The 16,943-nt window shown below is 43.3% G+C and overlaps 1 protein-coding gene across 1 annotated transcript in view; it reads right to left on the bottom strand.

Moving 5' to 3' along the window:
- Window positions 1-16,943, bottom strand: part of LOC124545432 (UDP-glucosyltransferase 2-like) — a 150,238-nt gene that overhangs the window by 37,880 nt on the left and 95,415 nt on the right. Inside the window, exon 4 of the mRNA XM_047124351.1 lies at window positions 185-407. Within this exon, the coding sequence (XP_046980307.1) occupies window positions 185-407 (223 nt within the window). The remainder of the gene's footprint in view (window positions 1-184; window positions 408-16,943) is intronic.

Raw genomic sequence — 16,943 nt, 5'->3', positions numbered from 1 at the left:
ACTTCATTTATCACAAATACTGTCATTATTTAAAACTATTAATGTGCGAAAGCATCGCACGGGTGGCGTTTTCCTTTATTGTGTTTTAAGTACTCTTAAACCCCAGACATTACATAAATCAGCGAAAATGATAAAATTTCATCTGTTCTTCTATCACGAATATATCTTTCTCTTGCGTACTTACTGAGCAGATCATTTTGGGGAAACCATTTGCTCAGTTTTAGGTTCGCTGGCTGGTTGGGCATACTTTCCAGATCAAACTTCCACAGCACTTTCTGCTTCAGTTTTGAGAATACGCTGAGAATCGCCGCCTTTTGTTTCTCGGGAATGTCTGAGCTCTTGATGTTACTGCCCAAACTGAAGAATATGACGCCATCTTTTGCGTCATCCATGAACTTCTGCAGGTCCTGGAAAGTTAAGAAATACGTTACTACATTATTACAATTATGGATAAAGTTAACGAAAAACAGTAAAAAACTTCACACCCCTTGGGTGCACTTGTTTCTGACCTTATGATTATATGTGGTGAGATTTACAAGTTAAGTCTGTGATAACTGTCTCCTCCTTCCTCCATTTATTTCCTGAAATTCGCAGAGGCCCTCTCAGAATCATACAATACTTTTCACTATCTACCAGAGACTGTAGTAATTGCTTCTATGACATTTTTATTGATTTTCTAATTGGTTTACTTAAGCTGAGCAGGTGGCTGGGGTCAAATACAGGGAGAGAAAGGCTATTTTCAATTTGTACAAAAACCAGATGGCAGTTATAAGAGTCGAGGGACATGAAAGGGAAGCAGTGGTTGGGAAGGGAGTGACACTGGGTTGCAACCTACCCTCGACGTTATTCAACCTGTATATTATCAAGCAGTAAAGGAAACAAAAGAAAAATTCGGAGTACGAATTAAAATCCTTGGAGAAGAAATAAAAACTTTGAGGTTCGCCGATGACATTGTAATTCTGTCAGAGACAGCAAACTTGGAAGAGCAGTTGAATGGAATGGACAGTGTCTTGAAAGGAGGATGTAAGATTGACATCAACAAAAGCAAAACAAGGATAATGGAATGTAGTCGAATTAAATCGGGTGATGCTGAGGGAATTAGATTAGGAAATGAGACGCTTAAAGTAGTAAAGGAGTTTTGCTATTTGGGATGCAAAATAACTGATGATGGTCGAAGTAGAGAGGATATAAAATGTAGACTAGCAATGGCAAGGAAAGAATTTCTGAAGAAGAGAAATTCGTTAACATCGAGTGTAGATTTCAGTGTCAGGATGTCGTTTCTGAAAGTATTTGTATGGAGTGTAGCCATGTATGGAAGTGAAACGTCGACGGCAAATAGTTTAGACAAGAAGAGAATAGAAGCTTTCGAAATGTGGTGCTACAGAAGAATGCTGAAGATTACATGGGTAGATCACATAACTAATGAGTAGGTATTGAATAGAAATAGGGAGAAGAGAAATTTGTGGCACAACGTGACTAGGAGAAAGGATCGCTTGGTAGGACATATTCTGAGGCATCAAGGGATCACTAATTTAGTATTGGAGGGCAGCGTGGAGGGTAAAAATCGTAGAGGGATACCAAGAGATGAATTCACTAAACAGATTCAGGAGGATTTAGGTTGCAGCAGGTACTGGGAGATGAAGAAGCTTGCACAGGATAGAGTAGCTTGGAGAACTGCATCAAACCAGTCTCTGGACTGAAGACCACAAAAACAACAAGCTGAGCAGATTACACCTTCGGCTCTTTCTTTTTTTGGCGCTAAAAACTATTTCTAAAACACTGGAGAAATATTTTAGTTGGGTACATATTGAAATACCAATCATAAAAGTAATAATTAATACCAATAATAATAATAGTATGACTTATGTTAGTAGTTTTGCTGTAACAGCTGTGTTTGCACCAGTAGTAGCGCTTTTCCTTTTGAACACTACTGGAAACAATATATTTTTGTGTATCTAAACTTTTGGATGTATTGGCCCCGAAATTATGATTACATCACTGTAATGTCGTGATATACCAGTCAAATAACAATAACAATAATCATCCACGAGCCTGCAGCTCATAAACACTTCGGTATTTTGCAACAATACAAAATCAATCATAGGTACCGTACATGAGAATGGAGCTCAGCAAAGAATACATCCACAGCATCAGAAAATATTTTGGAAAACAAGCTGAATGGTGGAAATACCATCAAGGCCCAGAATGCCTGTGTCATCCTGTCATCAGATACGCTGCTTGTTCTGGACTCTCCGCAGTGCTCGACATTGTACTCAGGAAAAGAACAGAAAAGTCATGGCGAGTTATTACCCGTTACAACATTGCAATAATTCGGACATAGTGTGGTTAACCAGGAAATAGGTGGTAGAGAAGTTTTGGAGTTTTGTCAGTTCTGAATAGGAAAACATGCACTAGCAGACTATGTGGAAGAAAGAGATGGACGTAGCTGTTGAAAGTACAACAAACGATGGATCAGGATCGGAGAGGACCTATACAGTCTCAGATGGACAAGTCGTGCAACAAAGCTTCTTGGCGCTTGAAAGCAATTTGCATTTATAAAATGTCTACCTGCTAACTATAAGTAGATATTCTGGGATCCACCTACACCATATCTAGGCATCTTAGAAGTATCCATTGGTGATAAAATAAGAAATCCTGGGTAGTGTTACTGTTTGGTGTATTTCGCGTTTGCTTTATGGCAACTGATAATACTTACGCTAATTCTAATGATGATGATTTACGCCCTTTGAAACCGGGAGTGTAAGAAATATATCTGAACTTTACAAGTGAATCGTTCAAGAACTGAAATTTCGATACAGGATAAAGAGAAAGTGGTTATGCTCTGGCGTGGTGCAGATATATGTTCAGATAAATTGTGTTATGAGAATAACGAGGTAGACTGCTGAAATTCTCGCTGACCGATTATTAAAACAGTTCAGACACTTATTCAGAGAGAGAGAGAGAAGAGAGAACATTAGAAGTCATCATCATCATCAAACACCTGATATCAACTGCTGAATAAAGGACTCCTCTAGACCTGCCGGACTCTGTGCATTCACGTTCCACCTGCACATTTAATAATTTAATGAACCCAACTTCGACAGCTTTATCGAATCACGTTCCATCCATCTACCTAGCTACGAATTCCACAAAACCACCTATCATTATCGTTACAGTCTCATCCATGATACATTTGTTTTCCTCTTTTTGCAAGTAATTCCCAACAACTGTCTCTCCACTGCTCGCTGAGCAACACTCAGTTTCTGGCTGTTTTCGCATTAAGGGTACATGATTCATTATCGTTGAATCAAACCTGGCAATCGACGTTGTTTGTAGAGAACTGACCCATAAGAAAAATCGCTAATATTCATAACAAATACCCTCTGCCACACACTGTACACTGAAGTTTTTAATATAACTGGTCAGCGCTTCTTTCTGTCACATATTGTAGAACAGGATACTCGCAATAAATTAATGGCATGATCTAACATAACCTAAACCGTAAATTTGAAAACATAATTCATTCTTATATTTTTCATAAATAGAAATAATATATAAAACCGACACAGGATTTATTTCCAATTGAATTTAAAATTGCAATCTCAATTTAAAATTACTGTCATTACTCCTGTATGCATAATCTATTCTGGAGAGTCCTCGATGGTGCGTGTTCATCGGAGGTGAGGGTATCATCTGGAGTGCCCCATAGAAGTGTGGTAGGTCCGCTGTTGTTTTCTACCTACATAAATGATCTTTTGGATAGGGTGGATAGCAATGTGCGGCTGTTTGCTGATGATGCTGTGGTGTACGGGAAGCTGTCGTCGTTGAGTGACTGTAGGAGGATACAAGATGACTTGGACAGGATTTGTGATTGGTGTAAAGAATGGCAGCTAACTCTAAATATAGATAAATGTAAACTAATGCAGATGAATTGGAAAAAGAATCCTGTAATGTTTGAATACCCCATTAGTAGTGTAGCGCTTGAAACAGTCACGTCGATTAAATATTTGGGCGTAACATTGCAGAGCGATATGAAGTGGGACAAGCATGTAATGGCAGTTGTGAGGAAGGCGGATAGTCGTCTTCGGTTCAGTGGTAGAATTTTGGGAAGATGTGGTTCATCTGCAAAGGAGACAGCTTATAAAACACTAATACGACCTATTCTTGAGTACTGCTCGAGCGTTTGGGATCGCTATCAAGTCAGATTGAGGCAGGACGTAGAAGCAGTTCAGAGGCGGGCTGCTAGATTTGTTACTGGTAGGTTTGATCATCACGCGAGTGTTACGGAAATGCTTCAGGAACTAGGGTGGGAGTCGTGAATCGCTACTGAGGAAATTTAGACAACCAGCATTTGAGGCTGACTGCAGTACAATTTTACTGCCGCCAACTTATATTTCGTGGAAAGACCACAAAGATAAGATAAGAGAGATTAGGGCTCCTACAGAGGCATATAGGGAGTCATTTTTCCCTCGTTCTGTTTGGAAGTGGAACAGGGAGAGAAGATGCTAGTTGTGGTACGAGGTACCCTTCGCCACGCACCGTATGGTGGATTGCGGAGTATGTATGTAGATGTAGACATTTGTAAAATACGTATATTTCGAAAACTACACATAATATAAAAAATATTAAAATTTCGATTTGTTTGTCTCGGAGGGGGTCATCCAATGATGCGACACACGACCCGCCACCCCGTGCGTCGGTGGCGGGGGGCAACTTTGAAATTTTCAATGGGAACCCTCATTTTTTATTACAGGCTACTATTCCACTGCAAAATCTACGTTCGTTTTGTCTGAGCCATTTTCTTTGTTTCACTACAGACGGCGCTGTAATCGGAGGAATACACAATCCTGATTTACCACTTATTACGCAATGGCTGTTCAGTGTCCAATGACACGTGAGATCTCACCTCCATACCGTGAGGACAGGACAGGCCAGTGTTCCTATTTCGTAACTTCTTATTGGAAACACTATTCCCAACGTTGCATTCCTCCGACATAACGAAGAGGGATCCTTTATTGTATAATTATATGATAGCGGAACAAACAATGGTAGCAGTTACTTCTGTAAAATATCTGGGAGTACGAACGATTTCAAGTAGAAAGATCATATAAAATTAATTGTTGGTAAGTCGGGTGCCAGGTTGAGATTCATTGCGAGAGTCCTTAGAAAATGTAGTCCATCAACAAAGGAGGAGGCTTACAAAACACTCGTTCGACCTATACTTGAGTATTGCTCATCAATGTGGGATCCGTACCAGGTCGGGTTGACAGAGGAGATAGAGAAGATCCAAAGAACAGCGGCGCGTTTCGTCACAGGGTTATTTGGTAAGCGTGATAGTGTTACGGAGATGTTTAGCAAACTCAAGTGGCAAACTCTGCAAGAGAGGCGCTCTGCATCGCAGTGTAGCTTGCTGTCCAGGTTTCGAGAGGGTGCGTTTCTGGATGAGGTATCGAATATATTGCTTCCCCCTACTTATACCTCCCGAGGAGATCACGAATGTAAATTTAGAGAGATTCGAGCGCGCACGGAGGCTTTCAGACAGTCGTTCTTCCCGCGAACCACACGCGACTGGAACAGGAAAGTGAGGTAATGACAGTAGCACGTAAAGTGCCCTCCGCCACACACCGTTGGGTGGCTTGCGGAGTATAAATGTAGATGTAGATGTAGATGTAGACGCGGCACCGTGGCCTTGTAGCGAACTACGACGTTATCATAACAGGCAGTACACTGGGACCGGAGCTCACGTATCGTGCAGATGTAGAGCAGATAACGGCTCTAAGCATTACAACACTTGCGCAATGTTTATTGCGTGCACACCTACCTATAATTTGGAGAAGAGGCGATGGACGATGAATGTTGCAACCACAGAAGAAAGTAATCGCTCTGTAATTGCTGCGCTCTTATCTGTGGGTTGTGGGGCACTGCCGCTTTTTCATCTACTTCATTAGCTTCTTCTGTAACTCGTCTCATTTCCTTTTCCCTTCACGATTTCCCGGGACTTCTCTGTACAGCAACTCGTACCGCTTCAATATTCTCCGGCGAACAAACAGGCTTAGGCCGAGGACGCTTCGCTTCCAATACTGTACCTTCCTGTGCAAATTTGTCGTACAACCTGTGGGTGGTCTTCTTGCAAGGGACCCATCGTGTGATAACTGTTGGAGAAAACGCCTCTAAGTCACAACAAGGCTTTTCTTTTCATGAAAAAGTAACACAATTGCCGATCGCTGCTGTGTCGTCAGTCTTCCACTGTCAGCCATTGCTGCTTACTGGTCTCCTAGCGGCAGTATCGTGAATTACACGTCATTTCGTAACTCATTTGTTTTTCCAAGCTCTGCTGGTACTGCTGTAGAGATCCCAGCGGGATATCTAATGTGCGTCGTAAATTGTGAAAGAAACAATTGGCAACACATATCGTGCGCCACCCTGTACTTTCTCGTGGCACTTAGCTGCGCAGGGTACATGCAAGGTTGCACAACTTACATTCAATGTGTTTGTGCCTCTTAGGGTTCAATAGTGGTATTATCCTACCTCGTGTTTCGACTCAGTTATTTCACCAGAACTATACGTCCTTTACCCCACCAAGTTCCCTTATCTGCAAAGAATTTCCAGCTTGTTTTCGAGCACCAGGACTTCGAGTTGGACGAGCCACCTCATTACTGGATTTAGCGTCTAGCTCCCGTCCTGATCCGCTCCCAGGAAACTACAGACGCGACCCACACTTTTTGATGCCAAGTGTGGAGTTGGCACAAATCAGGCATCCCTTCTAATACACTACTGTCCATTAAAATTGATACACCACGAAGATGCCGTGCTACAGAGGCGAAATTTAACCGACAGGAAGAAGATGGTGTGTTATGCAAATGATTAGCTTTTCAGAGCGTCCACACAAGGTTGGCGCCGGTGGCGACACCTACAACGTCCTGACATAAGGAAAGTTTCCAACCGATTTCTCATACACAAACAGCAGTTGCCTGGTGAAACGTTGTTGTGATGCCTCGTGTAAGGACGAGAAATGCGTACCATCACGTTTCCGACTTTGATAAAGGTCGCATTGTAGCCTATCGCGATTGCGGTTTATCGTATCGCGACATTGCTGCTCGCGTTGGTCGCGATCCAATGACTGTTAGCAGAATACGGAATCGGTGGGTTTAGGAGGGTAATACGGAACGCTGTGCTGGATCCCAACGGCCTCGTATCACTAGCAGTCGAGATGACAGGCATCTTATCCGCATGGCTGTAACGGATCGTACAGCCACGTCCCGATCCCTGAATCAACAGATGGGGCGTTTTCAAGACAACAACCATCTGCACGAACAGTTCGACGACGTTTGCAGCAGCATGGACTGTCAGCTCGGAGACCATGGCTGCGGTTACCCTTGACGCTGCATCACAGACAGGAGCGCCTGCGATGGTGTACTCAACGACGAACCTGGGTGCACGAACAGCAAAACGTAATTTTTTCGGATGAATCCAGGTTCTGTTTACAGCATCCTGATGGTCGCATCCGTGTTTGGCGACATCGCGGTGAACGCACACTGGAAGCGTGTATTCGTCATCGCCATACTGGCGTATCACCCGGCGTGATGGTATGAGGTGCCATTGGTTACACGTCTCGGTCACCTCTTTTTCGCATTGACGGCATTTTGAACAGTGGACGTTACATTTCAGATGTGTTACCACCCGTGGCTCTACCCTTCATTCGATCCCTATGAAACCCTACATTTCAGCAGGATAATGGACGACCGCATGTTGCAGGTCCTGTACGGGCCTTTCTGGATACAGAAAATGTTCGACTGCTGCCCCGGCCAGCACATTCTCCAGATCTCTCACCAATTAAAAATTTCTGGTCAATGGTGGCCTAGCAACTGGCTCGTCACAACACGCCGATCACTTCTATTGGTGGACTGTGGCATCGTGTTGAAGCTGCATGGGCAGCTGTACCTGTACTCGCCATCCAACCTCTGTTTGACTCAATGCCCAGGCGTATCAAGGCCGTTATTACGGCTATAGGTGGTTGTTCGAGGTACTGATTTCTCAAGATCTATGCTCCCAAATTGCGTGAAAATGTAATGACATGTCAGTTCTAGTATAATATGTCTGTCCAATGAATACCCGTTTATCATCTGCATTCCTTCTTGGTGTAGCAATTTTAATGGCCAGTAGTGTAGGTGTTGGCTAATTGTGGAAGCCTTAGCCTTACTGTTCTCAACGCAGAGTACCGGCGTTAGCCAAGCCACGGATTTGAGGATTAGGTGTAGGGCGACTTTAACTTTTGACAGTACTCAGCCCGAAGTCAGGAAAAGACTGACGGCTTAGAGCAATCAAACTGTGACGAGGTGCGTACTGAGGAGAAGAAAGAAGAAGTCGACTTTGACGGGTTGGGAGGGTCCGTCACATCCCGGGTTTGACACGCGAGAAGCGGTCGCCGGCGATGCGTAAACGGCACGCAGCTCCAGAGATGGGAGCTGCGTTATGGGTCTTTGGGAGGGCCGCAGAGGCCCGTCATCTGCTGGAAGCAGATAACGAGGTGCGTGGCTGACGATCGTGGCAGGCGGCAAAGGAGGCGTGGCGGCGAGCCGACGCGAGCAACGAGAAGCGGCGCACGAATGAGCACAGACCACAAAGACACTCAATAAGATAAGACAAATCTTTTTGGTGCAACAGTCAGGGCAGGCAGAATCAAGCAGTAATAAGACTGCGCAACACATTAGTTTGAGTCACGCGTTAAAGTTGTTGCCTTATCCTTTTGATAGTAATAAGTATTCTCTACAGACGAATGGAAAAACTGGTAGAAGCGGACCTTCGGGAAGATCAGTTTGGATTCCGTAGAAATATTGGAACACGTGAGGCAATACTGACCCTACGACTTATCTTAGAAGCTAGATTAAGGAAAGGCAAACCTACGTTTCTAGCATTTGTAGACTTAGAGAAAGCTTTTGACAATGTTGACTGGAATACTCTCTTTCAAATTCTGAAGGTGGCAGGGGTAAAATACAGGGAGCGAAACGCTATTTACAATTTGTACAGAAACCAGATGGCAGTTATAAGAGTCGAGGGGCACGAAAGGGAAGCAGTGGTTGGGAAGAGACTGAGACAGGGTTGTAGCCTCTCCCCGATGTTATTCAATCTCTATATTGAGCAAGCAGTGAAGGAAACAAAAGAAAAATTCGGAGTATGTATTAAATTCCATGGAGAAGAAATAAAAACTGTGAGGTTCGCCGATGACATTGTAATTCTGTCAGAGACAGCAAAGGACTTGGAAGAGCAGTTGAACGGAATGGACAGTGTCATGAAAGGAGGGTATAAGATGAACATCAACAAAAGCAAAACGAGGATAATGGAATGTAGTCGAATTAAGTCGGGTGATGCTCAGGGATTTAGATTAGGAAATGAGACTCTTAAAGTACTAAAGGAGTTTTGCTATACGGGGAGCAAAATAACTAATGATGGTCGAAGTAGAGATGATATCAAATGTAGACTGGCAATGGCAAGGAAAGCGTTTCTGAAGAAGAGAAATTTGTTAACATCGAGTATAGATTTAAGTGTCAGGAAGTCGTTTCTGAAAGTATTTGTATGGAGCGTAGCCATGTATGGAAGTGAATCATGGACGATAACTAGTCTGGACAAGAGGAGAATAGAAGCTTTCGAAATGTGGTGCTATAGAAGAATGCTGAAGATTAGATGGGTAGATCATATAACTAATGAGGAGGTATTGGATTGGGGAGAAGAGAAGTTTGTGGCACAACTTAACTAGAAGAAGGGATCGTTTGGTAGGACATGTTCTGAGGCATCAAGGGATCACCAATTTAGGATTGGAGGGCAGCGTGGAGGGTAAAAATCGTAGAGGGAGACCAAGAGATGAATACACTAAACAGATTCAGAAGGATGTAGGTTGCAGTAGGTACTGGGAGATGAAGAAGCTTACACAGGACTTGGTAGCATGGAGAGCTGCACCAAACCAGTCTCAGGACTGAAGACCACAACAACAACACAAATTTCAGCTGAACGAGTTTCTAGACAACTGTGATAGTGCGCCTGAGTCAGTGGCCCCTGAACAGCATGATGTGTTACTGAAGTTTGTCGAGGCGCGCATAGTGGGTGCGGCTAGAAGTAAGTTATTAGTTAGAGACTTGACAACCACTTGGTCCGTTGTACGTGCTACACTTGTTGAGAATTACACTTGTAAACGCACGTTGGATTACTTTGCTTGTAAACTGTTTGCAAGTCGTCAGGAAAGAGGTGAAGGCATTGCACAGTGGGGTTCACGTATTGACGCGTTACATCATTTTAGAGAAGCCGTTCGAGGTGTGCTGACATAGGCTGAATTGGCTGGGAGTATTGCGCTAGTGTTGAAATTAGGAAGAGCAGTGTTCATACAGGTACTCTATGGCGACAGAATCAAAACAATAGCGAGGGCTAGAGGAGAGTCCGTTACACTCTCTGAAGCCGTTGACATTGCTGCTACGGAGGAAAGCGCGATAGAATCGGCAAAAGAGGAGCCGACCGTGAGAAATATGGTTAGAACACCAAGGAGGGACAAGGCTAAAAGTCTAACGGGTTATAATTGTGGAAAGCCAGGGCACATGGCGGGAGACTGTGCTGCACACGGACGCGTACGAGTTTTCGACAAAGACGCGGATAGAAAGCGTCGGGAACAGAAAGAAAATACACACAGGCTAGCGAACTTTGAACAGGAAAGGGCGGACAGGCTAGCGGAGATAAATAGAGAATTTGAGAGGCACTGTAGAGAAATAGAGAGTTTGACACCGGCTAAGTATACTCAGTGTACTCAGAAGCTAAACGATGCCAAAGTTAGCGTAAGGAGGGCTATGCGTGAAGCGTTCAGTGAATTCGAAAGTAAAATTCTATGTACCGACTTGACAGAAAAACCTAGGAAGTTCTGGTCTTACGTTAAATCAGTAAGTGGATCGAAACAGCATATCCAGACACTCCAGGATGATGATGGCATTGAAACAGAGGATGACACGCGTAAAGCTGAAATACTAAACACCTTTTTCCAAAGCTGTTTCGCAGAGGAAGACCGCACTGCAGTTCCTTCTCTAAATCCTCGCACAAACGAAAAAATGGCGGACATCGAAATAAGTGTCCAAGGGTAAGAAAAGCAACTGGAATCACTCAACAGAGGAAAGTCCACTGGACCTGACGGGATACCAATTCGATTCTACACAGAGTACGCGAAAGAACTTGCCCCCCTTCTAACAGCCGTGTACCGCAAGTCTCTAGAGGAACGGAAGGTTCCAAATGATTGGAAAGGAGCACAGGTAGTCCCAGTCTACAAGAAGGGTCGTCGAGCAGATGCGCAAAACTATAGACCTATATCTCTGACGTCGATCTGTTCTAGAATTTTAGAAACCCAGAATCTACTCTGTAGGAATCAACATGGATTCCGGAAACAGCGATCGTGTGAGACCCAACTCGCTTGATTTGTTCATGAGACCCAGAAAATATTAGATACAGGCTCCCAGGTAGATGCCATTTTCCTTGACTTCCGGAAGGCGTTCGATACAGTTCCGCCCTGTCGCCTGACAAACTAAGTACGAGCCTACGGAATATCAGACCAGCTGTGTGGCTGGATTGAAGAGTTTTTAGCAAACAGAACACAGCATGTTGTTATCAATGGAGAGACGTCTACAGACGTTAAAGTAACCTCTGGCGTGCCACAGGGAATGTTATGGGACCATTGCTTTTCACAATATGTATAAATGACCTAGTAGATAGTGTCGGAAGTTCCATGCGGCTTTTCGCGGATGATGCTGTAGTATACAGTGAAGTTGGAGCATTAGAAAATTGTAGCGAAATGCAGGAAGATCTTCAGCGGATAGGCACTTGATGCAGGGAGTGGCAACTGACCCTTAACATAGACAAATGTAATGTATTGCGAATACATAGAAAGAAGGATCCTTTATTGTATGATTATATGATAGCGGAACAAACACTGGTAGCAGTTACTTCTGTAAAATATCTGGGAGTATGCGTGCGGAACGATTTGAAGTGGAATGATCATATTAAATTAATTGTTGGTAAGGCGGATACCAGGTTGAGATTCATTGGGAGAGTCCTTAGAAAATGTAGTCCATCAACAAAGGAGGAGGCTTACAAAACACTCGTTCGACCTATTCTTATTGCTCATCAGTGTGAGATCCGTACCAGATCGGGTTGACGGAGGAGATAGAGAAGATCCAAAGAAGAGCGGCGCGTTTCGTCACAGGATTATTTGGTAACCGTGATAGCGTTACGGAGATGTTTAGCAAACTCAAGTGGCAGACTCTGCAAGAGAGGCGCTCTGCATCGCGGTGTAGCTTGCTGTGCAGGTTTCGAGAGGGTGCGTTTCTGGATGAGGTATCGAATATATTGCTTCCCCCTACTTATACCTCCCGAGGAGATCACGAATGTAAATTTAGAGAGATTCGAGCGCGCACGGAGGCTTTCAGACAGTCGTTCTTCCCGCGAACTATACGCGACTGGAACAGGAAAGTGAGGTAATGACAGTGGCACGTAAAGTGCCCTCCGCCACACACCGTTGGGTGGCTTGCGGAGTATAAATGTAGATGTAGATGTAGTGTAATTTGTCAGGGCACAAAGCACCATGTACATATTCAAGTGATGTAATATGTTTTAAATGCAGCCATAGAGGACATTACGCAAGACAGTGTAACGAATGCCCATGGTTGGCGAAACGAAAGAATAAGAGGCCAGTAAACTGGGAGGAGGCTGAGTGAGGCAGTTGCATTGCGCCACATCCACGTAAGGTGTTTACAGTAGACTGTAAAAATAGAAACGATTTTATAGAGTCAGGGTGTACAACAGGAAAAAGAAATCAAATGAAGTTATTAATAGATAGTGGGGCACAAATAAGTTTAGTAAAAAAGGAAAGTTTATGGAACATTGGGAAATGTAACCCAAGAGACGGTATTAGAATAAGGGGGATCGCTAATACCGTAGCAAAGACTGAAGTTTCAATAGAGTTGGAATTGCAGATTGCAAGGGATCTGCTTGTAAAACATACAGTTCATGTTATAGGGAAAGGGTTAGATCTGCCGTTTGAAGGTTTGCTAGGGAGAGATTTCCTAACAAGACAGAATTCCGTGATAGATTATGGAGCAAAATGTGTTTGGATTCGTGGGAGGCGAATTGAGTTAAGAACGGCACGGGAACGTCAGTCTACAGGGAGGGAATCCTGTAGAAACAATTATAATGGTAGCGCGGTAGGAGCCGCGGAAAAAGAGAAGTACTTGTTCGGTTGCGGTCGGAGCCGCGAAACCGGGAAAGGTCAGATCGAACACGGTCGGAGCCGGTTCGATGGTGGCGGTAGCCGCGAGGGATAGCTATTTTAGTGAGAAGGCGGTTGGAGCCGCCAAGCAAAAGTGTAAATGTTCGTTTGCGGTCGGAACCGTGAAACGAAGTGAACATGTAACGAAGGCAGTTGCTGCTGGTTCGATGGCGGTTGGAGCCACAAGAGAAATAAAAGACACGTCGAACGCGGTTGGGACCGGTTCGATGGCAGTAGAATCTGCAAAACAGTGCGAAAATGTGGTTACGGTTGGTGCCGCGACACAGAGGTTAAGTAAGGTCGGGAGGGAAACCGCAAGAGCGAAACAAAAGAGGCAAAGAATAGCAATGGGCCCTAGAGAAGAGAGAATTCTTGGAATCGAAGTCAATGCAAGGAATGAATCAGAGGTGGTTATTCCTAAAAAGGAAATAAATCCTGGAGTTTATGTACCAGAAGCGCTGGTACGAGTTAAGGAGCGCACTTGTATAACAAGTGTACTAAACACAACGGATGAGAGAATATCTATGAAGTGTCCGGTATTAGTGATAGAGAAAGTGCCACCTGAGGAAGTGTATAAGATATGGTAAGTGAAGACAGGAAAGCTTGAAGTGAAGCCACGGGCTAGGGGTTGAATATAAAACCTAACTCCAACACTTGGAGCAATATGAACCAAATGTGGTATTTATTTGGATCAGCCTCTATGAAAAACTATTGTGAAGGTAAAAAGCCCCTCGCAGTACAGAGAGTACAAGGGGGGTGACGTGTGAAAGTAACAGAAAACGACCTGTATCAGTGTGGAGGCTGCAGCTCCCGGTTTCATTGGGCTGACATTTCGCTCCTGAGAGAGCGGCTAGGCGTGGGAAGAGCGTGCCATGTAAAGGCGATGTGTAAGAGCTGACACTAGAGTCACATCTACAATTTTTCAGGTCATTAGGGTGTGTGATGACAATGCCGACGGTATTTTTCCCCTAAGAGGTGAAAGGGATGGGGTGGAAAGAGTGTCGCATCCATAATTTTCGAGGTCATTAGGGTGTGTGATGACAATGCCGACGGTATTTTTCCCCTAAGAGGTGAAAGGGATGGGGTGGAAAGAGTGTCGCATCCATAATTTTCAAGGTCATTAGGGTGTGTGATGACAATGCCGACGGTATTTTTCCCCTAAGAGGTGAAATGGATGGGGTGGAAAGAGTGTCGCATCCATAATTTTCGGGGTCATTACGGTGTGTGATGACAATGCCGACGGTATTTTTCCCCTAAGAGGTGAAAGGGATGGGGTGGAAAGAGTGTCGCATCCATAATTTTCAGCATCATTAGGGTGTTTCGTGACGATTCTGATGGCATTTCTTCCGTAGGAGTGTGAAAGAATAAAAGATTAATAAGAAATCAACGATTAATAAATCAATAACCAATAAATAAATTAACGACGACTCTTACTGACGATTCCTAAGTTTTTGGTTGGTAGTTTTTAATATTTCAGCGTATTTCTAGTGGTCAAAATAAATGCTAGATATTGCCGAAACTTTAATATTGAACTTTGTGATCCAGAAATACGTTATGATATCAATACACTGGTTTGTTTGTAGTGTAAACAGTCCTCCGCGCGGGTTAGCCGTGCGATCTGAGGCGTCTTCTCACGGTTCGCGCGGCAGTTTGGTCCCATAGTAACTTACCACTACCGTAAATAGTCCACGATTATACTGGGAGGGGGCACTATATGCAGTCTATGGAAACTGAGTGACCCGTGAGCATTGGACTACATGTGCTGTGTGTGTCATTGTGAGAGTTCGCATTGCTTCAGGATGGTTGGGGCAACAACAATGTACGATAAGAAACACCATATAGTCACTCTAATGGAGCAGAGAATGAGAATTGTGGACGTCGCAGCAAATGTCTGTGCGAGTCAAAGCATAGTCTCTAGAATGTTTCTAGTGAGAGAAACAATTGAGGATCGTCACAGAGGCGGCTGCGGAAGAAAAACGACAGGTGTGCAGAACTGATACGTGCGTATAACAGCAAGGAGAAACCCTCAGCACACCACCACACGTCTACAGCAGTAGTTCCGAACTGCTACACCAGTGCAGGTGTCGACACAAACGATACGAAATACGCTGCATGAGCAGGCGTTATGTGCCACGGGGTCTCTCAAGGCTCCTCCTCTAAATAGAGCTGGCAGAGGGACTCGTGCCGCATGGGCACTGTAACGTCTCTTAGCCAAAAACATATTATATAATAAAGAAAAAACATTGTGTATCATGTTTTGGTCTTGTATGGAATTATATACTTTTTTTATTATTTATTTTAGATAATATCTGTGTCGGCGAGTACTGAAACCGCCACAGACGATAAATATCAAACAAAGATGAGAATGTGCAACTAGTATAAATAATGCAGAACGAACATTAATTTCTCTGTCTTCTTCTTGGAGTTACGGGAGTAGGATAGCCTGTGACGTTGTATTGTACGCTAGCGTAGCCTTCTTTTGTCAAGATTGAGAGATGTACGCCATTACGCACTCATTTTAAAGGTGTGTAATAATTAACATATTTAAATGTTTTGAATAGAGTTATTTAATGAAACCTTGCATTATTATTTGTAATAGCTTGCTCGGCATATTATCCCATCCCTTTAAGACATTTTCAGTTATTTAAATATTATCCGTGGTGCAGAGCTGAGCTACGAACGAACGAGCCGCTGCCGCGGCGCATTCAAACTGCATTAAATGAAATCTATCACACCGCAAAGAAGCGGGAAGGTAATAGTGAAATAAAATTATTTCTTTCAGCTTTCGGACATGCAGAGCAGAGCAGCAGATTTTATGAGGTGTTTTGCAGGTTGACGCGGGCTGCTGATAATATATTACTAACAGTACAAAAAAGATAATTTAGCTTCGTAACATAATAGGAATCCTGCTGTGCTTAGTTCTGGTCTGGCAAACCTTATAGAAAAAACGTCTTTTTCTCCGATAATAGTCTCATGTTCTTGTGCTAGTCGTGGTAATTATTGGTGTTTTACTGTTAACAAAAATGCACTGCAAAATTTTGATGTTGAGCAATCATTGCGAACTGTAACATCAGTATTCATAACAAAGTAATTTTCATTTTCAATAACTATAAAGTAGGGAAGATATGTTGAATTTTATAGTGAGTTACAGTAACGTAAAAATGTTCCTTTAATAGAAAGCCAGATACAGAACAATAACAATACGATATATCCTGTTTTGTTGAAAATTAATGTTTATAAAGAAATTCATGACACAGCATTACTGAAAGGTATTTCGCGGCTCTTTTCGTATATGCGTTGTTACGCAAGTAATAATAACAATAAAACAAAGCAAAGTAAATAGAAAAGAGACCAAGAAGTGAAACTGTCGCCCAAAAACGCGGGGCCCGAATTTGCAGTGGCCACGAAAATAATTGTTTTATGCATTTTCTTTCAGTGTCTATTGTTATATATATGTATGTATTTAGTGATAAATGTATGTATGTGTATCATGATTAATGCCATGTATTAATGAATGTACAAACATTCTTTCATGGAAAAACGCACCACTGCAAGCGAGTCAGAGGAAACGATCCTGAAAGTACTGAGAAACTGTAACGACTACATAATCCGGGGGCAGCCGAACCCCGAGATCAGATAAATAAAAGGTAAG

The sequence above is a fragment of the Schistocerca americana genome, chromosome 8 (assembly GCF_021461395.2).
Source record: "Schistocerca americana isolate TAMUIC-IGC-003095 chromosome 8, iqSchAmer2.1, whole genome shotgun sequence".
NCBI classification, from domain to species: Eukaryota; Metazoa; Arthropoda; class Insecta; order Orthoptera; family Acrididae; genus Schistocerca; species Schistocerca americana.
The sequence above is the reverse complement of the archived record's forward strand: the minus strand, read 5'-3'. Positions and strand labels throughout refer to the sequence as shown.